This window comes from Ovis canadensis, chromosome 3, assembly GCF_042477335.2.
Source record: "Ovis canadensis isolate MfBH-ARS-UI-01 breed Bighorn chromosome 3, ARS-UI_OviCan_v2, whole genome shotgun sequence".
Lineage (NCBI taxonomy): Eukaryota > Metazoa > Chordata > Mammalia > Artiodactyla > Bovidae > Ovis > Ovis canadensis.
The window spans coordinates 8,362,568-8,386,502 of NC_091247.1; the positions used below are offsets into that span (position 1 = coordinate 8,362,568).

General features: G+C 54.3%; 1 protein-coding gene and 1 long non-coding RNA gene across 2 annotated transcripts in view; one reads left to right on the forward strand and one right to left on the reverse strand.

Annotated features, from left to right (window-relative positions):
• Nucleotides 1-43: 43 nt before the first annotated feature.
• LOC138436568 (uncharacterized) lies at nt 44-11,375 on the reverse strand. The gene is made up of 2 exons (XR_011255480.1): nt 10,042-11,375; nt 44-308 (listed from the first exon to the last, which is right to left on the reverse strand). It is a non-coding gene; the product is annotated as an uncharacterized lncRNA (long non-coding RNA).
• Nucleotides 9,224-23,935, forward strand: part of ENG (endoglin) — a 30,645-nt gene continuing 15,933 nt past the window's right edge. Inside the window, exons 1-2 of the mRNA XM_069582322.1 lie at nt 9,224-9,808; nt 18,051-18,193. Of these exons, the coding sequence (XP_069438423.1) occupies nt 9,742-9,808; nt 18,051-18,193 (210 nt within the window). The 5' untranslated portion in view covers nt 9,224-9,741. The remainder of the gene's footprint in view (nt 9,809-18,050; nt 18,194-23,935) is intronic.

Sequence of the window (23,935 nt, forward strand, 5' to 3'; positions counted from 1 at the left end):
ACCCGTGTGTGTGTCCCCTTCTATTTATGGCACATGAGGCTGGTTTTCCGTTTACAGTCATTATTTAAACTTTCCTTTAAAATAAACATATTTAAGTTATAAAAAGTGAGTCTATTGAAAGAAGAACATGAAATCAGTAGATAATAGTATAGGGGAGATAGGTTCTAGAAGGCCCGCACCATGAGGCCCTGGGTGGGGTACAGATTGGTCTTCTGCGGCTGGTTAGTCTGTGAGCCACGCCAACCCGGGCACGCAAGGGAGTCCCTACTCTTTCTGTGACCTCTCACCTCGGGGTCTCCTTGTTGCATCTGTCAAAAGGAAAGTGAAAGTGTAGTCATTCAGTCAGGTCCAACTCTCTGAGACACCATGGACTGTAGCCTGCCAGACTTCTCTGTCCATGGAATTCTCCAGGTAAGAATACTGGAGTGGGTTGCCATTCCCTTCTCCAGGGGATCTTCCTGACCCAGGGATCGAACCCAGGTCTCCCTCATTGCAGGCAGATTCTTTACTGTCTGAGCATCTATCAAACTGGGCTAAAACACACACAGGCGTGCATGCATCTCCTCTGTCGAGGTTGTTAGGATCAGTGTGAGGGCAAGTGGAAAAACACACCCCAAATGATACAAAGCTAAGAGAAATCTACCTGACAAAATCATCTTCATTACCTTTATTTTTCAAGTACAGCTTCATTAATTCAAGTATGTCTTTAGTTTATGAAAACCTAAGCTGACCCCAACTATTCACCATGGAATCACTTTATTAATTAAAAAAAACCAAACCCTTGAGAATTTGGGGGAAAAAACACAAACTTTTTAACAGCTCCACCCCATCCTTGCCACCACAAACCTCCCTGTGAGGGTTTCCTTCGTTCACGTTTGTTCATTCTACTTTCCAGAGCAACTGCTATGCTCACAAGACGAGGTCACAAACCCCCTGGTCCATGTGCAGTGGCTCTCGGAACAAGGGCGGCCATATTCACAAAATTCCACCCTAGCTACTCCACCCAGACCAGCTCTGAATACAGAACTCAGAGGGGGTCTGGGTGGCGGGAGTTTCCTTGAGCTGGAACTCTGAAGTGGGGCCTTGAAGGAAACTAGGAGTATGTTTGATTAGGAATGAGAGGGCCTGGAAGGGCAGAGGGGACAGCTCTGCAGAGCCTCAGAGGTGGAGACAACCCATTGAGTGTGGGGAGGGCTGAAGCCTTAGAGGGACAGAAGCAGATAATTTGATTCATATATATTCTACTTAATTAATATATTTTAATATTTATGTATTGCTGCGTTGGGTCTTAGATGTGGCACGCAGGATCTCCATTGCAGCATACGGAACCTTAGTTCTCTGACCAGGGATTGAACTTGGGTCCCCTGCATTACAAGGCAGATTCTTAACCACTGGACCACCAGGGAAGTCCCAGAGCTTTATTTTTCAATGAACATTTTCAAGCAAACTGAAAACTGAAGGAAATAATATAATGAACCTCCGTACACCAATCACCAACATTTAGTTGGCACTATTTTTCCATACCTCATTGTTTTACTTTTGCCAAACCACTTTTAAGTAAATTACAGATATGAAAACACTTCACCCATAAAGTCTGACTTCAGTATGACTTTACAATAAGTAAGGACCCTTTCCTATGTAACCACAACTCAGAGGTCCAAGAACACTAGGTTAATAGTAGCATTGTGATAGGTAATAATCAGACCACATGCAATTTTCCCCAGTGGTCCCCAAAATACGTCTGTGTCAAACCAGAATGCAACCCAGGACCACACACTGCATTTGGTTGTGATTCCATGAAACCTCTTTTAACCTCGAAGGTGGCGCTGACTGTGAAGGGACCAGTTGTCCTACAGAAAATTCCTTTTTCCAGATTCTTCTGTTACTTCCTCATGGTGGCGTTTAACCAGCTACCCCACCCCTTGAATTTCTTGTAAACTGGAAGTTAGCTATAGAGGCTTCATAGATTCAAGAGAAGTCTTTGGGGGCAGAAATACCGAACAGACTAAGCTCACGAAGGTTTGTTTGTTTGTTTGGCCACACTGTGAAGCATGTGGGATGTTAGTTCCTCAACCGGGAATTGAACCCGTGCCCCCTGCTTTGAGAGCATGGAGTCTTAACCACTGGTTCGCTGGGGGAAGTCCCAGGAAGAGTTTTTAAACCAGGCAGGACAGTGAGACCTGCAGCGCTTCCAGCTGTAACCTTCACACACATCTCCCTGGGCTCTTAGAAAAGCTGACTCTGATTCAGCAGGTCTGCTTTGGGCAGGAGGCCCCAGCTGCGGGTCCACAGCCCCCTACTTTGGGGAGCTCAGAAAGGAGCTGCCCTGTGGAGGCGGGAGCCCAGGGAAGGCGTGGGAGGAAGGGGCATCTCTAGGGTCCGTGTGTGCTCGGCACCTAGTGGCGGGCTGAGAGGGCAGCGTGATGGCCAATCCGAGACTGTAGAAATGGGCACTCTTCAGGTCTCTGGGGACCCTCCCAAGATGCAGGAACATTTTAACCATCTGGAGGACGAATGCAGCCCCTATGTAACCTCAGGGTCTCAGAGAGGAGGTGCTCTCAGGTAGGGAGGTATCCTCAGATGCCCTCGCCCCCGTGGATTGCACCCCTAAGTCTTGGCCTCGGGGGCCCTGAGGCCTGGCCGGAGGCACTGAAGTGGGAGAGGAAGGAAGCGGGGAGCGGAGGAGGCCAAGGCTGTCGCCTCCCAGCCGCGAGAGGGGCCTCGAGTAAACAGGAAGGCCTGGCGGCTCCACGGTGGGGGGGCTTCAGAGGAGGGGTGCAGAGACCCACTGGACACGCGCAGCTGGCCAACACAGGGCTTCCTCTTTGGCAAGCCGACCCAGAGAGGTTGTGTGACTTGCCCCAGATCACACAGCAAGGCAGGGGCACCCCCACCTGCCTCTCCAGCTTCTGCCCCTTCTGGGGGTTGTGGTACAGGGTCTCCCACCTCTGTTGCCCACTGTGGTCCATGGGGTGTTGGAGAGTCTCATCTCTTCTTGGACCTCAGTTTCCCTTTCTATGAACTCGGAGTCCCTACAACACAGAGGTGCTAGAATCCCAGCCCAGCAGAATCCTTCTGCCTCTTAGATGGTCGTCACGGGCGTGGTCATCTAGACCTTGGGCATGGTCAGGTTTTATCAAGAAGGTCAGCACCACCCAGGAGGCAGCATGTACCAGGACCATTTCCCGGGGAAAGAGAGGGAGATAGAGATCCCACTCTTCTAGAATAGAGTCCAGCATGACCTCCGAACCTGGTCACCTCCCTCTACCCTTGGGAGTCATTTGCCCTCTTCAGAGACTCCCCCATCCCTGGGTTCAGAATGCCCCCAACACACACACCCTGGAAACCCAGAATGACAGCCCAAGAGACCCCAAGTTGTGTAGCCCAGGGGTTAAGTTCGTCCATTTATTACACGAACACTTAATGAACACCTGTCATGGGCGAGGCGCTATTCTAAGCGATGGGGATTCAGCAGCAAAGCTTAGGCCCTTACCCTTATGAAACTCTTGTTCTAAAGAGGGAAACAGACCAAATAAACAGTATATGATCTGTCAGAGGGTTTCCCAGGTGGCAGTAGTGGTAAAGAAGCCGCCGGCCAATGCGGGAGACATAAGAGATGTGGGTTTGATCCCTTGGAGGAGGGCATGGAAACCCACTCCAGCATTCTTGTCTGGAGAATCCTATGGACAGAGGAGCCTGTCAGGCTACAGTCCATAGAGCTGCAAAGAGTCAGACACGACTGAAGCAACTTAGCACACACACAATATTGTCAGAGGTTGATATGTGCCCAGGGGGCCAATTGCTGGTGTGGAGAGAGAGAGGGCTGCTTAAAATGTAATGGGACAAGCCCTAGAGCCCATGTTCCACAATAAGAGAAACCACTGCAATGAGAAGCCCGCACACCGCAACTACAGTGTAGCCCTCTCTCTCCGCAGCTAGATGCAGCAACGAAGACCCAGCACAACCAAAAACAAACAAATAAATAAAACGATTTTTAAAAATGCGATGGAAAGTCTTCATTGACCATGTGATATTTGATCAGCAACTTAAAGCGCGAGGAGCAAGCCCAGTGGTTATCTCGGGGGACAGAGTTTCAGGGAGAGAGCACAGCAGGTGCAAAGGCCCTGAGGTGGGCATGCGCTTGGTGCATTCCAGGAACAGCAAGGGGGCCAGCTGGGGTGGACTGAGTGAGTGGCGGAAGAGCAGAGGCCAGAGAGGGGACAGGGGAGTCTCAGGGGCCATTTGAGGGGTGCTGCCTTTCACACTGAGTCAGATGGTTATCTGCAGAGGGTGCTGAGCAGAGGAGGGCTGGAACCTGACTTGGTTTTAACAGATTCTCTTTATAGTGCGCAGAGTGGGCTGGGAGCAAGGGTGGGAGTAAGGAGGGCCAGTGACTGTTATATTCCATGAGGTGCTTGTGGTGGCCAGGGTGGTAGCTGTGGGGTGGTGGGAGCCCCACACACAATGGGAATTTGTCTGGGGAGGAGGAGCCGAAGGATGTGCTTATAGATTGGATGAATGATATAGCAGAGTCAAGGTCATCCTTAAGTCTTGAGCAACGAGAGGAGGGAGCTGTCATGGTCTGAGATGGGGAGACGAGGCAGGAACAGTTGGCAGAGGATGAATAGAGCCCAGTTTTGGACTCGTGAAGTCTGAGGTGCTTATCAGGGGCCTGGAGCCTGAGGGAAGAGTTCCGGCTGGAGACACAAAGCTGGGAGCTGCCAATGTATGAATGGTCTTTAAAGCTATCTGGATGAGGGCACCCAGAACAGTCCTTCCCAAACTGTAATGTACACGTGAATGTCCTGAGGATATTGATTAAACGCAGCTTCTGATTCAGCAGGTCTGGGGTAGGGCCTGAGAGAAGCTCCCAGGAGACGCTAAGATGACACTTTGAGTAGCGAGCATCTAGGGCGTTATATTCTATGCCCCAGACCCACAGTGGGCAATGAAATCAATAGGGTGTCTAGTGATCAGTATTTGAAAGAAAATGGAACAGGATGAATGCCCATCCTAAGGGTATATATATATATATATATAGGTTCACAAAATGTTTGTTTTAATTATTGGAGTCTGAGTCCCTCGGTTTGTGCTGGGACATGACATCATGGTCACAAAGATCTGAGAAAATCGGACTTGAGGGTGAGAATAAACAGAGAAGGGAAGAAGGGTCCAAGTAAGGAAGGATGGGGAGGTACCAGAGAAAAGGCAGATAAGGCAACCAGGGAGGTGGGAGGAAAACCAGGATGGAATGTTCTGGAAGTCAAAGGAGGAAGGACAGGCCCAGATTAGAATTAGCCTCTGCCCCTCCTCCTCAGCCCTGTTGTCCTGTGCACTTGAGCCTCAGTTTCCTCCACTGTAAAATGGGGGTGCGACTGTCTCAGCCCGTTAAAGTGGCCAGGAGGTGGCACTTGGCACAGGGCAAGCGTGTGAATGGTGGTGGGGTGATTCCGATTGTTCTCCTGGGCTTTAGGTTCCTCCTGGCCAGCAGACTGCCCTCCCACTGCACAGAGGTAAAAACTGAGACACAGAACATTTTTTAAAATTAATTCTCATTGGAGAACAGTCGCTTTACAGTGTTGTGTTAGTTTCCACCGTACAGCAGAGTGAATCAGCTATGCATCTACATATAGCCCCTCTTTTTTGAATTTCCTCCCCATTTAGGTCAACAGGAGCACCAAGCAGAGTCCCCCTAGTTATACGTAGATTCTCCTCAGTTATCACAAGACGTGGAGGTCTTGCCTGAAGCCTGGACACCCTGACTCCCAGGCCAGAGCTGTCTTTCCCCGCACCCACACTCTCCCTTGCCTGTGTGGGTCTGGTCCTACTGTTTTCAATAGTTCCTGGCTCCAGGCCGGTGCTGGAGACAGCCCGCCGCCTGGTGGGGGAGTCCCTGGGGGCCGCCTGAAATTCCTCTGGTGGCCTGCGGCCAGGGTAGACGTGCTCCATCCGCTCCTGCAGCCCCGGTCTTCCCGGCCAGCGGGGGAGAGGAAGGGGCACCTGCCCGTGGCGGGGGCCTGGCCCAGACGCCTGGCCATTGGCCGCCTGTCTCTTTGGCGTGTGGCTAGGCGGCACCTGAAAAACGTCTGTATCAGTCGGGGCCCCAGCAGGAAGCAGACGGCACGCTCCAGTGGGACAATTGGAGGAGAGCGGAGCGAAGGGTCTGTTGACACAGGTGTGGGCAGGGTGTAGGAGAGTCACGAGGGACAGTGCCGAAGCCCGGGGCTGGCAGTAGCCATGACCTGACTACCCACAGCCTGAAGGGCTGGGTGGAGAGGGCCAGGTCAGGGCTGTGGCCTCCGGAGCAGACAGGCCACCAATCTGCAGTGACCCTGCAGGTTCTGGCTCCTTCCTCTCTGAGCTGTGCAGGGCTGGCTTGGGGCTGGCGGGGGGGCTGGAGGAGGTACATGTGTCCCCTGGAATGGGGCGTGCATCTGGGGGGCAAAAAGGAGACCACTAACCCAAGGCTGCTCCCCACCTGCAGGACGGTGTCACAGTGACTGTGAGACTCCTTGGGGACAGGCAACCCGGCCCGGAGACTGGCCTCTGCCCCTGGGGACAGGAGCAAAGGCCTATCTCTCTGTGTCTCAGTTGCCCTATGCGTCCCCGGCTCCGCTCCTGCCTTACCTTCTGCAGAACTTCATGCTTTTAATCAGTGAGTCTTAAGGACCAGAAGGTCCTCCTGGGCTCTGTGCTGGGGAAGCAGTGGAGCAGAGACATCTAAGTCCCTGCCCTCGAGGGGCTGCTAGTCGAGCAGACTCACACAGCATGAGGCTGGCTGAGGGGTGGCGGCGTCAGGGTGCCATGGGAGCTTTGGGGTGAGTCCCTTCTCCAGCCCTGGGTGCCCCATCTTCCTCCCTCCACCGGGCCCCTGGGCTCAGGACTCTAGGCCCTCCTTAGGTTTTTCTCTCCCTGGAAGTCACAAACAAGCATGGCCTGGGTCCATCTAGGCCTCTCCCACTTTCTAGAGAAACCCAGTGGGTCTTGCTTACCGTGTGAGAGGGGATGGATTAGCAGCATGAGGGTGGATGGGAGGGCAGTGTTTTCTATTTTTTTTTTTAAAAATATTTATTTATTTCATTGCATGGGGTCTTAGTTGCAGCACGTAGGATCCTGACCATGGATAGAACCCAGGCCCTCTGCATCGGGAACTTGGAGTCTTAGCCGCTGGTCCACCAGGAAAGTTCCCGGGAGGGAGGTTTGAGAGGAGCCTCCTGTGGGGTCCCCGTTATGGCCTCAGATGCCCCAACACCCATTCTGGATAACAATCCCCCTCACCTAGGGCCATCTGTCCTCTCCAAGTTCAGATGGGAGCAGATGGGAAGGAGCAGAGCTTGGAGCCAGGCAGCCCTGGGGTCTCCAACTGGGGTCACTCAAACCTCAGGGAGCCTCAGGTTCCTCCTGTGTCTCTGGAGTGATTGAGGGGATCCAGAGCTGACAGAGGAAGGCCTAGGGTGGGGCCTGAGAGAGGGAGAGTTCAGCTCCGGGGGGACTGGAGTAACTAACTGTCCCTGGGGCATGGACTCTGGTTGGGAGGGTGCCTGGGGAACTTCACAGGCACCCAACCTTCCCCCACTGGAGCCACCCTGTGCCTGGTGATGCCCACCTCCCCATCCCCGAGGCTGCAGGAAAAGGCCGAGGAACAGTCACTCTCGGGGGTCTCCCTCTGCTCTGTCACAGCCTTCCTGGCCTTGCTGGACTGGGATGGGTCTCCAGTGACCCAAGACCCGAGCCTGGCCGGGCATGGAACGCGCAGCCGCAGGGCTGGGCGAGCAAACCTTTCCCCACCTCCACCCAAGGAGCCACACCCGCCCTTCCTGCCCTGGGGGTCAGCTCCTACAGACACAAACACGTTCCACTCGCCCCCGGTTTATCCGGAGGCAGCCAGGGCTCCCACCTTCTCCTTCTTCCTTGGGCCTCGGTTTCTCCATCTGTGACCAGGACAAGTGTAAAGGGGAAAGCCCCTGGCTCTGTCCCCACTGTGGGACGGAAATTCGTCCTCTCCAAGCCCACTCTGCCAGCACCCCCTCTCCAGAACCCTCTGTGACTCCCGAGGCCTTCAGGATACAGTCCTGAAGGCCCCCCACTCCCTGGGACTTCCCTAGTGGTCCAGCGGTTAAGACTGTGCTCTCGATGCAGGAGTCCCGGGTTCGATCCCTGGCCAGAGAACTAGATTCCCACATGCTGCAACTAAAAGTCTCTCAAGCTGTAACTTGAAGATCCTTGCTGTAACAAAGACTGGAGTTTGGCATACTGCAGCTGAGAGCCGGTGCGGCTAAATTCAAGTAAAAACTGCCCCCTCTCCCAGAGCAAGGCCAGAGTCTGCCTCTCTAGGTCTCTTTTCCCCGCCACACCCCTGCCTGACCTGCGGCTGTCAGGCCACTTCTTGCCTCTGTGTCTTTGCTCAGGCTGGTGCCCAGCCTGACTCGCCCTCCGCACCCCTTTTTCCACCCCCTCACCGCAACTCGCCCAGACTCCACAGGCCAGACCTAAATGGTCCCTCCTCCAGGCAGCGGCTTCCTCCTCTGAACCTCCTGGGGCTGATCCTAAAGTGCTACCCGTGACTAGCACCAAGGCGGACATGTAGTTGGTGCTAACTGTTTGCAAATGAGCAAGGGACAGTTCTGGGACTGTCTCCCAGGCTCAGGGAGCGTGATGGGCAAGCCCTTTCTGAGTGCCGGGCCCAGAGCTCTGTGCTATGGCACCTGGACCTACGGAAATCTCGCAACCGCCTGGCGAGGAAAGCATTGTTGTACCTGCTTTATTTCCAGGGCGACTGTGTGGCAGTGGGCTTGTCCTCTGCGCTCTCTGGGCCCTGAGATCTCAGCCCCAGCTGCCGCACTGTGCCAATTTTGGAGCATTGCTCCCCTATCCTGGGCCTCAGGCTCCCTGCTTACAAAACAAGGGAACGCCAGCCCAGTGTCGCACTTAGGGAAACCAGTGTTGGTGCCCGAGGAGACCTGTTCAAACTCCAGCTCCACCATCTTCTTGGGTCAGTGATCGCACCTCATCAAGCCTCTGTGCCCTCATCTACAAAACGGGGACAGCGAGTTCACAGAGCTGAATTCCCCGTGAAGTTCCAGGCCTTGGCCAGGCCTGGCCCCTGATGGTGCCCCTTGGTGGGCTGTTAGGATGGTTCTTTTCATCTGCCCCCCTGGGGCTGCCAGATGTACCCCACCAGCCAGCCGTTGGAGAGGGTGGGATGGAAGGGTGGGGTATGTGGGGAGACGAACCTGGAGCCTGGGTCCTCCCACCCCACTGCCTCCCCCCCAACAAACACCCCCGCCCCAGGGCCCCCCACCCAGCGACAAAGCCTGTGGCACTTCCTCTCTCTGCCTGGCAGGCCGCCTGGCCCGGCCCCTTCTCTAAGGAAGCGCATTTCCTGCCTCCCCGGGCCAGGCTGGATGAGCCGGAGCTCCCATAGCTGACGGTCAGACCCCAGCCTCCATCTGTATCCACAGGCCGGGACCGCTGCTGCCGCTACCACCATCCACAAAAGCCCTGCAGCCTCTCCCCGCTTAAGGCTGGGCCAGCAACCCCCCGGCCTGGCCCCACGCTCCCGTGCCCGCTTCTCCTGACCCCTCAGCCGCCACCTCAGAAGGCTGGAGCAGGGACGCCGTCGCTCCAGCTGCCTGCTGCCCTTGGGTCCCCGCGAGAGCCCACGCCGGCCCCCGCACCCGTCCGCAGCCCTGCCCCTGGACACCGGATAAGGCCCCGCACGCAGACCCCCGGAAGGACAGCATGGACCGCGGCGTGCTCTGCCAGGCCGTTGCCCTGCTGCTGGTCGTGTGCAGCCTCGGCCCCACAAGTAGGTGTCCAGGGACCCGGGTAGGGGGTGACTGGGCCCCCAGGGCACAGACCAGGCCCCGAGTGTTCCCGGCCTCCTCCCTCTGTCCCGACTCCTGCCCAGTGGAGCTGTCCTGGGGTCAGGGGGGTTCTGGACCACCCGAGACAGATGTCACAGGGTGACCAAACATCCCGGTTTGGCAGGATGAACTTTCCATCCTAAACGACTCGGGCAAACAGGGATGAGTTATTTACCTTAACTGGCCTCCAGCTACGTCCAGTTTCTCCCCAGGAAGCCCAGGTCCTAGAGTGCTGTTCAGCCCTTGGCGAGTCCCCTGCCCTCTCTGGGCCTTAAGTTCCTCATCTGAGGCATGGGTGGGACGGGAGGGTGCGCGGTCTCAGAGTCAGAACCTGGGCTCTGGGTTCAGATCTCACGTTGTGTTTCCTCGTGGTGTGATCTTGGGGGACTGCCTTCGGGCCGGTGAGCCGAGCAGAGGATGATAAGAGAAGCCCCCTCGGGGAAAGTCAGTGGCAAGCTGGTTTCTGTTTGTTGTGGTTTTATGATTACGTTCCTCCTCCTTCACCTTCCCTGGGGCCTGTGAGCGGCTCCTGGAATCCTTCCGACTGGGTGCTCCCTCCGCTTACACCCAAGAAGTGTGCGGAATGGGGGCTCAGCCCAGACTAGGGGTTCAGCCTGGGGGCTTCTCCAGGTGGTCATGGCCTCTGCGACCTTCTGAAATGACTAGATGAGAGTTAGCAAGGAGTCAGGGACCCTGGCCCCTCATGCCACTCTCCTTGGGCCTCTCTGTGCCCTGCCCCTCATTTATTTGAAGCCCCCAGATAGCCCTGTGGACACCCCCTCACCTCGGGCACATCCAGGACCTCCTTAAGGGATAGGGATGGAGGGGTGAGAATGGGAACAGAAGCAATGATGATCACCCCCTCCCTACCCTACCCTGTCATTACTGTTATTTAGTCGCTCAGTCGTATCCAACTCTTTGCGACCACATGGACTATAGCCCACTAGGCTCCTCTGTCCACGGGATTTCTCCAGGCAAGAGTACTGGAGTGGATTGCCATTTCCTTCTCCAGGGGATCTTCCCCAGTCAGGGATCGAACCCGAGTCTCTTTCTGTCTCTTGCTTTGCAGGCAGGTTCTTTATCACTGAGCCATCAGGGAAGCCCCTAACTCCAGCCAAGGCATGTTAAGGTCTCTAGTCCTGGGTCTCTAAGCTCTTCCCACTGCTTCACTGACAATACAGGAAACCGAGTCTCAGACATTAAGTGAACCAGCAGGGTTTCGCCCCAGGCCTGTGGCTCCTTTGAGCACTTGCTCCTGATCAGGCAGTGATATGGCAGCCACTCTCCATAAGCTCCCAGTTATCTTCCAAGACGGCTGCTTCTATCACCCCATTTTACAGGAGGGGAAGTGGAGGCTCTGACCTGCTGAGTTCCACACAGTTCTGACAGAAGCTGTACCTGAACTCCACAATAGGCCCCCAGCCATCTTGCCTTTCTCCAGCCTCCCCCACTTTCTAGTTTGATAACACTCTCTTCCTCTAGGTCATCAGAGAAAGACCCTCGCAGCTCTTTAGGGTCGGGTTTTATAGGATGGAAGGCAGTGGTATGCTGGCAAATAGTCAACAGTGGTTTGGGAGAGGTGGGTGGGGGAGGGGGGTTGTTAATGTTTGTTAATATCCATGGTGTCAATGTTCCCACCCAGCTGATTTCAAGCTATCAGCTCAGCAGACTTGGAGTTGGGGCGGCTGCGCCATAATAAAGCTTTATCTACTATTTCCACCACCCAGATATGACAGACGTAGATAACCTTAAGAACACAGATAATATAAGGGGAATAAAATAATTAGGGTTTATGACTTTCAATACAATAGTATACATTTGAAATATATTACACATAAAATATGTGATTTATTTAATGATAAGCTTATAAAATTTAATTTTTAATTATGGCTATGTTTAAGAGCCAGTTGGAAAAACTCCTGATAACATATTAATCTGCTCCTGCTGGCAGGTGCTGGCACCCCAGCGGTCAAAATAAGACCAAAACAGGTCCCCAGATGAATCTAGCCTTCTGGGAACACAACCTGGCAGAATCTTTCAAAACCCGAACTTGTGTAACATCCTTGCCTTCAGAAGTCAGCCCCAAGGGCTTACTTGCCCGACTCAGTAAGGATGTATGGTCCATGGGTGCCTGTAACAAAAGCCAGGCAGTGTCCACCAGCCTGGACTCCATGACATGGCTGACTACGCACTGGAATCTCACATAGCAGTTACCAAGAAAAAGATATTCCCAGATCTACACTGTTGTGGACATCCGTCTGGGACACACTGTCAGATGCTCCTACAGTACTGACTCCAGTTCTATAAAATAGCAGAAACACATACTGTGAGCTTCCCAAGTGGCTCAGCCAGTAAAAAATACTGCCAGCCAATGCAGGAGACACAGCTGACTCAGGTTTGGTTCCTGGGTCGAAAGATCCCCTGGAGAAGGCAATGCCAACCCACTCCAGTACTCTTGCCTGGGAAATCCCAAGGACAGAGGAGCCTGGCGGGCTGCAGTCTGTGGGGTCCGAGAGTCAGACGTGACCAAGCACATATGTGACGTACCGTATGCACGAAGAAAACCCCAACGTCACTGCTCTTTAGCACCAGGCTCCTCTAGACGATCTTCACTTTCTAAAACACACTTTCCTGTCATGCTGGAATTTCTTCTAAGAGCAAATACGTATAGATTTTTTTAAAGCAATTTAACCATATATTCACTCGAGTCCGCTCCTCAAAGAAAATAGATGAGAGTGGGGGAAATGACCTCCCAGCTCCTTCTATTAATTTGGGCCTTGTTAGCATGCTGGTGTCTTTCTTACTGGCTATTGTCTAGCTTTTTAAGGTAATTTCAATGCAAGTGGATCAAATCTGGAAATCTTATGCACCCTTTTTATGTCCCAGAAGTTTTCTATGTTGTCGTGTGGACTCCATGATCATTCCACTGTGGTTCTAGAATATTCTCTCCCTTAAACGTGCCATCCCATCATTTCCCTAATGAATCCTTTGTTGTTGAATACTTAGGTGGTTTCCCCTTGGGGACCAGTTATAAATACCACTTCCAAGCACGTTTTTGGTACATGCATCTTTTCCTGTATTTTGGAGTATTTCACTTGGATAGAGTCCCAGAAGTGGAGGTGCTGGGGTTCGTGGCCCGTGCTGGGTGGCTGGAATCAAAGAGTGTTTCCTAAGTGTGGGTAAGTGCTTACTGAAAGACAGGGTAGAGGTGTGACTTGGAGTCCCCTGTGCTGCTGGCCACCTGTGTGAGAGTCTCCCTAGCCCTGACCCCTGAGAAGGGGCTAGGGATGCAGGACACAGCCTACATATATCCATCCCTAGAGTGCATTCGGGGCAGCCTCTCGTTTGCCGGGAGGAAAGGTAGGTTGGAGCAGGAGCTGTGTGAACCAGGAGACAGGGGTTCCCTGGGACAGTGAGGGCAGGACCATTAATTGAGGTTCTCACTTTGGCCAGATAGTTGGTAACACTAAGCCCCAGAGAGAGAGAAAGAATCGATCTCAATTTCTCATGGGCACCACTAGGTCAGTGCTGGGCCCTCGGAGGACAAGCCTGGTCTATTTATTTGCTCAAGGGCCTAGTGAGGAATCAGGGTGAGCAGGAGGGACCACCTCTTCTGCGTCTCCAGTGTGTCAGGCTGCCTTTTGTCTCTATACCCAGATTACGGATGAGGAAATCAAGGCTCAGGACTAGTGACAGATCCAAGCTGTCTACTGAACTCAGCTTCTTTTCCTTGTACCATGGGTGGCCTGGGTGGCTGTGGGAGGCTTGGAACACTGATCGCCCTGGTTCTGGAGCCCCTTCTTCTAGCTCCAGCCCCAGCTTTGGGGCATCAGCTCTGGAGGCTAAAGAGGACTCTCATCCAGGGCCAAACTGACTTTAATACCTGTGACAAAGGTGGAGATGAAGGCCAGACCACTGCTCTAGGCCTGTTATGTGTACTATCAGACTTAACCTGCACAAAAGCCCGATGAAGCAGGCTCTCCTATTAGCCCCATTTCACAGCTGAGAAGACTGGGGCACTGGCAGGTGAAGGAATTTGCCTGAGTAACATAGCTCAGAAATGAGTATCAGGGGCTCGAGCCCGGGACCTAACCATACACCATAGTGCCTTGGGGAAGACAATGAGGCTCTCTCTGTTGCCAAATCGTCTTACCCCACACATTAGGTTTCTTTCCTGCACCTTAATGGGTCTCCTACCTAGAGAACAACGGGATGGGTTCTGATGAGATTTTCCCAACAGGGTTTTGAAGGATGAATAGGAGTTGAAAAGAAGTGTTCAGGGAGAGGGCACAGAAAGGGCAAGGAATAAGGTATGTTTGATGGAAACGTTCACATCTCCCCCCAGTGGACATAAATAACTGACAGCGGTTTCTAGTTCCTGAGCAGGAATCCTATTTAGCACCATGCTTGTGTCAATTTACCAATGTTTCCACCAACTCACCAAGGAAGGTATTTTAACTATGACCACTCCATTTTACAAGTAATAGCACTGAGGCATGGAAAGGAAGCTGGAAAGGAGCAGAATCAGGATCTGAAACTTCAACATCTCTCAATCTCTACACTTTATGTATTAATTTTTTTTTAGTTGCAACATGTGGGATCTTTAATTGTGGCATGAGAACTCTTAATTGCAGCAGGTGAGATCTAGTTCCCTGACCAGGGATCAAACCTGGGCCCCTGCACTGGGGTTTCAGAGTCTTAGCCGCTGGACCACCAGGGAAGTCCTGGATCCTGGCACTTTTTAACTCCACTCCAGGTTGTGGAGGGTGGCCTTAACCCAGAGACATCAGCAGCCCAGGACAGATTGGGGAAAGGAGTGCTGAGGTCTTGCTGGTGGCCAGGCCCAGGGAGCAGTGGTTGGGCTGGACGCAGAGAAATCTTTGAGGCCATGGTTGGATCCTGAAAGGAGCAAAGGGTGACTGGGTGACTGAAGAAGAGAAAAAGCAGAAAAAACCTCTGTCAAAGAGGACCTGCCCTGATTTCATAGAATGACCACAGCCTCTGTGTCCAGAACACTTACTGCATACCAGGATCTGTACGCGGGTTACCTCATGCAGCTAACACAGCCTGTGCAGCAGGTGCTGGGTGCTACAGCTGGATGGTCTGGGCTCCAGTATGAACCCTGCCACTTAACAGCTGGGTGCCCTCAGGCAAATTCTTGCTGTGGTTGTTCAGCTGCTCGGTCATGTCCAACTCTTTGCAACCCCAAGGACTGCAGCACGCCAGGTTTCCCTGTCCTTCACTGTCTCCTGGAGTTTGCTCAAATTCATGTTCATTGAGTTGGTGATGCCATCCAACCATCTCGTCCTCTGTCACCCTCTTCTGTTTGCCCTCAATCTTTCCAGCATCAGGATCTTTTCCAAATTCTTGACTCTCCCTAATCTTTGGTCTCCCCATGTGTCAAATGGTCATAATAATAGTCCCCATCTTGTAGGACTGCTGCACGCATCAAATGAATGAACTCAAGCAAAGCCTCTAAATAGTCCCTGATGCCCAGGAAACATGATGGCGGCTGTCTTGCAAAGGGGGAAGCTGAGGATCAGAGAAGTTAGGCTCTTGTTCACGGTGACCAGCTGTCCAAGAGGCAGAGCTGGGATTTTGCTCATACCCTCTGGCCCCAGGGCTGGTTTTGCTTGACTGTTATCCTCTCGGCCTCCCTAGGTGCTGGGGGTGGCCATTTGGAAAGCCCCCAAGGTGGCTCTGTGCTTGTGGGTGGGGCAGGAGAGGGAGCAGACAGGGCTGGAGAGGTGGCTCCCCAGTGCTGGGTCTCTCACTCACCCGGTCACCCAGGCCCCCAGCGGCGCCTCCTCCAACCCAGGTCCCAGGAGTTTCCCTTGGTGCCAGGGGATTGTTTTCAGCTTTGTCTGGGCCCGCCTCCGGCTCCAGGAGACAGGCCCCGGGCGTCACACTCCCTCCTGTCTCCCCATTCTCGTCTGCGAGGTGGGGGCGGCCAGGACTCGAAAAGGCCCCAAAATAAATGGACCTCTTATCTGATCTCCCAGCCTGGCCCGTTATCTGATCATTACATAATGGCCAGGCCTGTGGCCTCTCCCGCTGACGGCATGGAGGAGGTGGCCCCAGGCGGCCCCAGCGATCCGGGAGGAACTGGGGTTCCTGGAAGTCTGGGGAGGGGGCAGGGAAAGTCTGAAGGAAGGAGGAAGGCGCTGGGCTAATCTGCGGACCAGACCCCAGACTGAGAGCGGAGAGGTAGATCCAGCCTGGCCCAGTCAGCTGTGTGTGCTGTGTGACTCTGGACATCCTGCATCTCTGGACTATAGTCTCCCATCTGTACAGGAGGAAAAGCAACAGCCAGGAAGCCTGTGTGCTCACTGTCAGGGTCAGGGGGAAGGTGGGGAGCACTGAGGGGCTCGGTGGGTCCCCAGGTAGGGGGGACAGCAGCAAAAGGTACCAGCCCTTGAGTCTAGTTGAGCCTGAAACACCAGTGACCTCCCTCTCTGAAGCCCCACGCCTGTAAGCTGTCCTGTCCCACCACTTCATCGCCCACCTGGGACCAACTGTTCTTCAATGGCCAAAGTCGATCAAACAATTAAAATCAAAAGAACAACCTCTGCAGTCCAGCGGTTAAGACTCTGTGCTTCCACCGTAGGGAGTGCAGGTTCGATCCCTGGCTGGGGAGCTAAGATCCTACAGGCTGTGCGGTGGGGCCAAAAAGTAAAAACAGCAACAAACAGCCATATGCCTTGTCTCAACGGAGTCCTCTCAGTCACCTCTATGGTTTTGTGGATTCTATTCTTGTGTCCTTTTACCAATGAGGACACCGAAGCCCAAAGTGAAGTAGTTCACCAAAGACACATAGGCTAGTAAGTGTTGGGCCTTCTCAGACACAAACCCAGGTCAGCCTGGTTCCAGGGACCTTGGCTTTCAAATGCCCTATTCCACAGGCACTCTGGGGTCCCTGGCACACAGGACAGGGCCAGGGCGAGGACTTCTAAGCCAAATGTTCTTGTCCTGAACTTATCCTTCCCAAGTGGTTGCTGGCGGGTGGTGTGTTGGGGTGGGGGGTGGCCATCTTATGTCCTTCTCTGACCTCTGGGGGTCCTGAGCCAACCAGTGGAAAGTTGGGCAAGGAGACCGGGTTAAGCCAAAGCCAGACCAATAGCCTGGGATTCGGAAGAAGCCTCCCTCCCCCCGATCCTCTGGGCTGGCGTCGGCTGGACGTGCGGCCAGGCCCTCCGCGCCCATCTTTGATCTCCAAGAAAACAGGAAGTGAGCGCGACAAGATGGAGACACAAACTTCCAAACAGTCTCCCCTTCTCTGTCCTCCTTCCCTCCTCCGGAGCGCCCCCCCTTCCCCGGCACATTCCTTCGGACGAGGTGTAGGGGCCTCATTTCCTCTTCCTCCTCTGCTGGGCCGGGGTGAAATTCCATTCCCTTCCCTCAGGACCTGCGTTTCCGGGCAGCAGGCTCTGCGGCCTACTCCGGCCCTGCCCTCTGAACCTGGGCTCTCTCCGCTGAGGCCAGGAGACTCTCAAGCCTCCTTGAGGCTCATGAGGGGAAGTTTTTCCTCCTGATCCTTTGGAGCGAACCAGCCCAGAGGTTTGGGTGCGTGTACACGTGGGCCCTGCTTCACATGTTAGCGTTGCTACATGTAGCAAATAAAAATAGAGGATGCCCAGTGAAATTTTAATTCCAGATAAACACTGAAACTTTTTAGTCTAAGTAAATCCCGTGCAATGTTTGGGATATGCTTATACTTTAAATACGTATTTATTTATTCAAATTTGGACGTCCTGCATTTTATCTGTTGACCCTATACCTACTAGCATTGTGACCTCAGGTAAGAGATTTTTCATTTCTGAGGCTCAGTTTCTTCATCTGTGGAATGAATATTATGATATCTACCTTGCATTGGGAAAATCCCCTGGCGGAGGAAATGACACCCCTCTCCAGTATTCTTGCCCAGAAAATTCCATGGGCAGAGGAGCCTGGCGGGCTACATGGGGTCACAATGAGTCAGACACGACGGAGTAAACAAAGCACGCGCGCACACACACACACCCACACACACACACACACCCCTTGTAAAGTAGCTGTGAGGATGTAATGAAGACCTTAAACAGGGCCAAGCATCCAGTAGGCATTCAGAAAGTGGGAGCAGCTGTCACTACCTTGTTCTTAACTGGTTCTTAACTTGTCCCTCTCTCGCCCTGTGATTTCCCACAGGTCTTGCAGAAACAGTCTACTGTGACCTACAGCCTGTGGACTCCAAGGTGACATACACAATGAGCCAGGTTTCTGAGGGCTGTGTGGCTCAGATCCCCGATGCCACCCTAGAAGTCCACGTGCTCTTCTTGACATTCCTAGGGGTGAGTGCCCAATGGCAGGGTTGGGTGGGGACCCAGAGGATGGTCCAGGGTCAATGAGATGAGGACTCAGTCCCTGGGGTAGTGGGCTGAGTCCTCACCAGGACTTCTGCCAGGATAGTGACATGGGCATCTCACAGGGCCTGTCAGCAGAGCCATTTCTGGGGGTAATCTTCTTGTGGCCTCTGAAACCGTTAGGTCGCCCTGCACTTGTGCAGTGATAAGACGGTGCCCAGACCACCAATATCGGGGGTGTGTGGCCTGCTCCCCACCACGCTGCCTGCCACAAGGACTGTGGGCCTTGATAATCCCCAAACTGCACAAGACCCAGGTGGGAAGGGCTGGGTTTGGCCAGCAGAGGAGCGGAAAATCCAGGCGAGTGGTTGTTCGTGCACCGCTGGTGATGGGGAGCTCACTTCTTCTTAATGGATACGGCTTTGCTCCAGGCAGCCTTGACCTTGAAAAAGTGCTTCTCTCCCTGGAATGTCGCTCATCAAACCCCTGTGACCGGGTTAGGGTCTGGAAACCGATGATTTCACCTCCAAGACTCTCCTCCCCTTACCAAGAAGACCCGCCATGAGTTTGTCTAGGTCCCTCCTGATACTAATAACACATTTATTGAGCACTTACTGTGTGCTAGGTACTGTGCTAGGCCTACTAAGTGCCGGGAACAGAATTAAGCTCCTTACATGTATTAAGCCTCTCGAGGGCCCGTCTGTCAGGGCTCTGTCTCCCCATTTTTCAGAGGAGGGACCTGTGGCAGGCCGAGAAAGGTGAAGCAATATGTCTGAGATCAGAGTTCACTAGATCCCCGGAGACTCCAAACCAGGCTGTCCCCTGGATTCCTCAGTGGATCTCAGTGTTCAGGGGGCACCTGGCCCTCCTGGGCTGGTATCCACACCTGGCCCATGCAGCCTCAGGTCTTGATAGCGATTTAGTGGTATCAGCTCGGGGTGAACTTGTGGTCCCTGAAACTGTTAGGCTACCCTGCATTTGTGCAGTGATAAGATGATGCCCAGACCACCAATATCGGGGGGCCCTGCTCCCTACCACCCTGCTTGCCATGAGGACTGTGGGCCTTGATAATCCCCAAGCTCCAGATAGAGCCAAACACATGTTATGTGGTTTCGATAGCCATTGTAATTTTTTTTTTCAAATTTGGTAATGATAGGGAAAATGAGTTGCCCTCTGCGAGTTCATTTTGTTTGTTTGGATGTTCAGGTCTTGGCCCCTCACCTGGGTGGCTGGGACGCCCCCAGCCCCAATCACTCAGCAGCGGGCCAGAGTCAGAGAAGGCTCCTAGCCAAGCACCCAGGCCCATGGGAGACATGTGCAGACAGACAGCCAGGACCCAGATGACTGGAGCTTTCTCAGGGAGAACAGGGCTGCTCTGGGGTTAGGCAGGGCTTCCTGGAGATTGCAAGAACGCTAAGGGTGGCCAGAGCTCACAGAGTGAAGGAGGCCGTGGGGCTGAACAGAGGACACAGTGAGTGCGCAGAGCGAATGCATAGGCAGGGAGGCGGGCCTCGTTTGGGGTCAGCATCACATGGCTTGCTGTAGCGTGAGCATGCATTTCTCCTCGGGGCACAGCTGGGGAGGTTGACAAGGCCCCATTGCCACAGCAAGTGGCCTGGTCTTTATCTTGTGAACAGTGACAGTTGTTGGAGGATTTTTAGGTGCATGACAAGATGCTGCTGTAACCTGTCACCCTAAACTCATGACAACAGAATCTCCTTGTCACCTTCTGCCTCTACCAGAGAACTCAGTCCATGGAATGTGCAGCTTTTAATTCAAGGAGCCAGGCTGTAGGCTCTAGGACTGCTGAGCCTGTTTGTTTGAGGGGGTGATGGAAAGAGCTGGGGTTTGGGAGATGGGGGCCCCAGTTCTGCATCCATCACTGGTCAGCATCTCATATCGCACTGGGCAGGCAGGGGGCTCCTTCTCTCCAGGCTCCGATAGACACACATTTCTTGGGCTCAGGGACTCACCAAAGAATCACGGAGTAGTCGAATCTGGCCCAGGGCCTGATGTGCACCAGTGACTGTGTATACAAATGAATGAATGAATGAATGTATTGCTATGTGACCTGGAAGGTCAAGAACATGGGCTCTGAAGCAAGACTGTCTTTGCACTGAACCTCATCCCTTATAGGGGCATGACCTTGGGCTACATCTCCAAGCCTTGGTTTTCCATGGGAAATATGGGGCTGATGACCATAACTACCTCACAAGGAGGCTGTGAGAATCCAGGGGGGCAATGTAGGCATCATATTGAGCATGGTTCTGCCCAAAGCCGCTACTTAACGTACAGTAGCTGTGCCTGCCATTATAGCATCTCCTCCGCGGGGCCTACGTCTCTCATGTCAATACTCTCATTTGGCCCGACATGCTACAATGTACCGAGCATCTTCACGTCACTCAACTAATTGGATCCGCACAGGCAACTGCTACCAGGTGGCTGAAGCAGGGACTATGAACGCACTTGCAGAGGGACAGCTGAGGTCTAGCCTCCTGGAGCTGGATGCTCGTGGCTCTCTTGCCCCAAGAGAGCCCACAGTCCCATCGGACCTACTGCAGTAACACGGAAAGAACTGTGGTTTCCCTGGGGGGCACCTTCCTCGCCAGGCAGGCGCCAAGAAGGGGATCTCCAGTCCAACAGTTTCCCACAACCAGTCCTCGCCAGGTGCCTGCTCTGTGTCCAGCCTGTGTTGGGCACTGATGGTACAGAGGCAACGCAGCTCTGGCCATGGCCCTGGAGGCACTCGCAGGAGAGGCAGAGGTGGGCCTCGGCAAGCCCTGGTGCTGAGTCATGGACTTGGCAGTGGAGGGAAGGGGGTGCCAGGGGCTGTGGGCCCCAGGAGGATGATCACTGAATGTGTAAGGAAGGGGCAGTAGGGAAATGACTCCCAGCGTCGAGCCAGACAGAGGGGCGTCAAGGGCATTCCAGGCAAAGGGCATTGCCTGAGCAAAGGCCTAGAGGCAAGAAACACGAGCTGGCAGTGGTGGCGTGGGTGGCGGCTGTCTCAGCAACCAGCCCAATCCCTCCCGACCTATGGCTGCCTTCTGCAAACCCTGGCACAGAGAAACAGTTTCCTGTCCATCCCCGCGTGGCCTCTGAATCCTCAGATTTCCTGTGGGTGGGCGGCACATGAGCTGTGGCGGCCAAGAGCCTCGGGAAAGAGAGATTCAGGGTGTGTGTGTATGGTGTGTGTGTGTGTTCGGGACATTTGCAGACAGATGAGGGGGCCGCTGGGCAGGGGCTCTGTCTCGCTGGGTCCCCAAAGGGCAGGCCGGAGCCTGGATTCCGGGAGGGGGCCCGGGGTCACATCCTGACCCGTGGAGACAGGAAACCGGCCTGGTGTCTCAGCGGTTCCCGTCAGGCCGACTGCACTGATCTGCTATCCTCCTAACAAACCTCAGGCAGCCAGGGCACAGCCAAGACAGCTGCTGATTCACCCCACTTCTGGGCAAACTCAGAGAGCTGACACCGCCTCACCACCCCCAAGCAGGCGGAACTCACAGGGCTCTGGTGTTGATTGCGTCCTGCCAGAGGGGCAGACGAGGTTGCTCAGGCAGAGGGAGGGCAGGGGGCCCCGGGTTCCTCTAGGCCACCCTGTGCAGGGCTGTGGAAGGCAGTGCAGCCCTCAGACTTAGGCAAGGGGGCCCCTGCCTGGGACCTACAATGTGTAGCCCCTCTCCGGCCCTTTTCCAGTTGCACCCCTCTGCCATCCCTCCCCAGCCCCTGCCCTGTGTACCCAGGACTCCAGAACTCCCTGCCCAAATGCACTGAGCCTCCTCCCAGGGCTGGATGGGGCTCCTTCTTGTCCTTCCCTCTAGAGGGGACACTGTATGGCTGGGGTTAGCTCCCCCAGATCTGAGGGCTGCATGCGCTTACTAGAGTGGCATCTATGGTGCAGAGAGCAAGCAGACCTGGCCTGTGCTGGAGCCACTCCTGGAGGAGGCAGAGTGGGTGTCAGCAGTCCTGGCACTGAGTGATGCACTCAGCAATGGCAGGGAGGTTATTGGGGGCTGCGGGGTGAGCATGGCAGAGCTTGACCCTCCAGGATGGTTGTCCACATGTGTCCATGTGAAGAGAAGAGGGGTGGGTTGGGGCCAGGGGCTGTCATATGTGTTCTTGTCCCAGGCCTTGCAGATATTAGGGACAGGCTTGGTGGGAAGGGCATGGACTCGGGGCCAGACAGACTGGGCAGGGACTGCGTCTGCATCTCAGTGCTATATCCCCAGTTTTCAACTCAGGGGCAGTCCCAGAATTGGAAGGATGAGTAAATAGATGGATAGATGGATGGATGGTTGGATGGGTGGATGGATGGTTGGATGGGTGGATGGATGGATGGATGGATGGATGTTTGGTTGGATTGGTGCATGTAGTGGATGGTTGGATTGGTGGGTCAATATTGGAAGGAAGGGGAAATGTAACTGTGTATAAGCATTTGCTGATTGGCCACCTCCATGAGGTTAGCAGTGTTACTGGTTGTTTGGGGGTGTTAGTCTTGTTCTCAGCCAAGCTCCTGGAGGACAGAGTTGTGCCTTCTTTCCTGTCTCCCATTAAGAGCATAGCAGCCCCGGGCCAGGCCCAGTGCTATTCTCCCCGACAGACAAAGAAACTGGGGAAGTAGAAATGACATGGGCTGATCAGGAACCCTCAGCTGGGGAGAGTGGCGTGCCTCTCGTGGGGGTTCTGGAAGCCCACTCTGTAGCCACCTGGCTGGAGACTGACTCCCAGATGCCAAACACTGGGAGCCCCAAGGAGGCAGACGGAATCAAAGAGCCATATAATACTGAGCCTAAACAGATGGGGAGACTGAGGCCCAGAGAGGGGCTGTTGCAGGGAGGCCTGACTGGTCCCAATTCAGCCAACAGCTGCCCAGCCCACATACCCACCTCCTCAGCCCCTAAACTGTGGCCCTTCTCTGGATGAGTGAGCAGGGAGGGAATGGCAGGTCGAGAAAGCCAATCACTGCCATGTGTTTGGCTGGATGTTGGACCACCCGCTTTGCAGGCAGAATGTCACTGAATCCTCACAAATCTATGAAGTAGGCATATCATTCAGTCCATTTTCCAGATCAGGAAGCTGAGGCCCAGAGACAGGAAGTAACTGCCCAGGGTCACAGGCTAATGACTGAGCCCAGGTTTGACTTCAGGTCCGTCTGGCTTTGACGCCCTTTGCCTGCTACGCTGCCTGTAAGTCTGACTCCACTGGGGTGAGCAAAGGGACGGCCGGCTCCAATCTGGCCGGCTCCAGTCTGGCCCTAGGAGGGTGGGGGCTGCAGGCAGGCCTGAGGCTCCACTCCTAGAAGAATTGCTGGAAGCGACTTTCTATAAGTGGCTACTAGCGCTCAGGGCCTCCCCACTGAAATCCCCCTTCCCGCCACTGACTGCTGGGCCGACAATGGCCGCTGTGGGCCAGAGGCACAAAAATAGAAACGTGGTCTCCCGCCCACTGGCTCAGGGAAGGGGCCGGGCAGGCCCCGGCCGGCCCAGGTTGTAGAGCTGGGGGCAAGGGCGTGACTGGCCTGCCCACCTCAGCTGGGCTCCCAGAATTCCCAGGATGCCATGGGGAAGGCTGGGAGCTTGGGATAGGGGACAAGGCAGGCCCCTTTCTTTACCTTTGGACTCGGGGCTGGGAGGAAAGAGGGAAGTCTGCGTGTGAGTGACTGTGTTGATGAGTCAGGGCCACGGGATGGAAGTGTTTGCTATGGAAACCCTGGCTGGGTTTTTCTGGTAA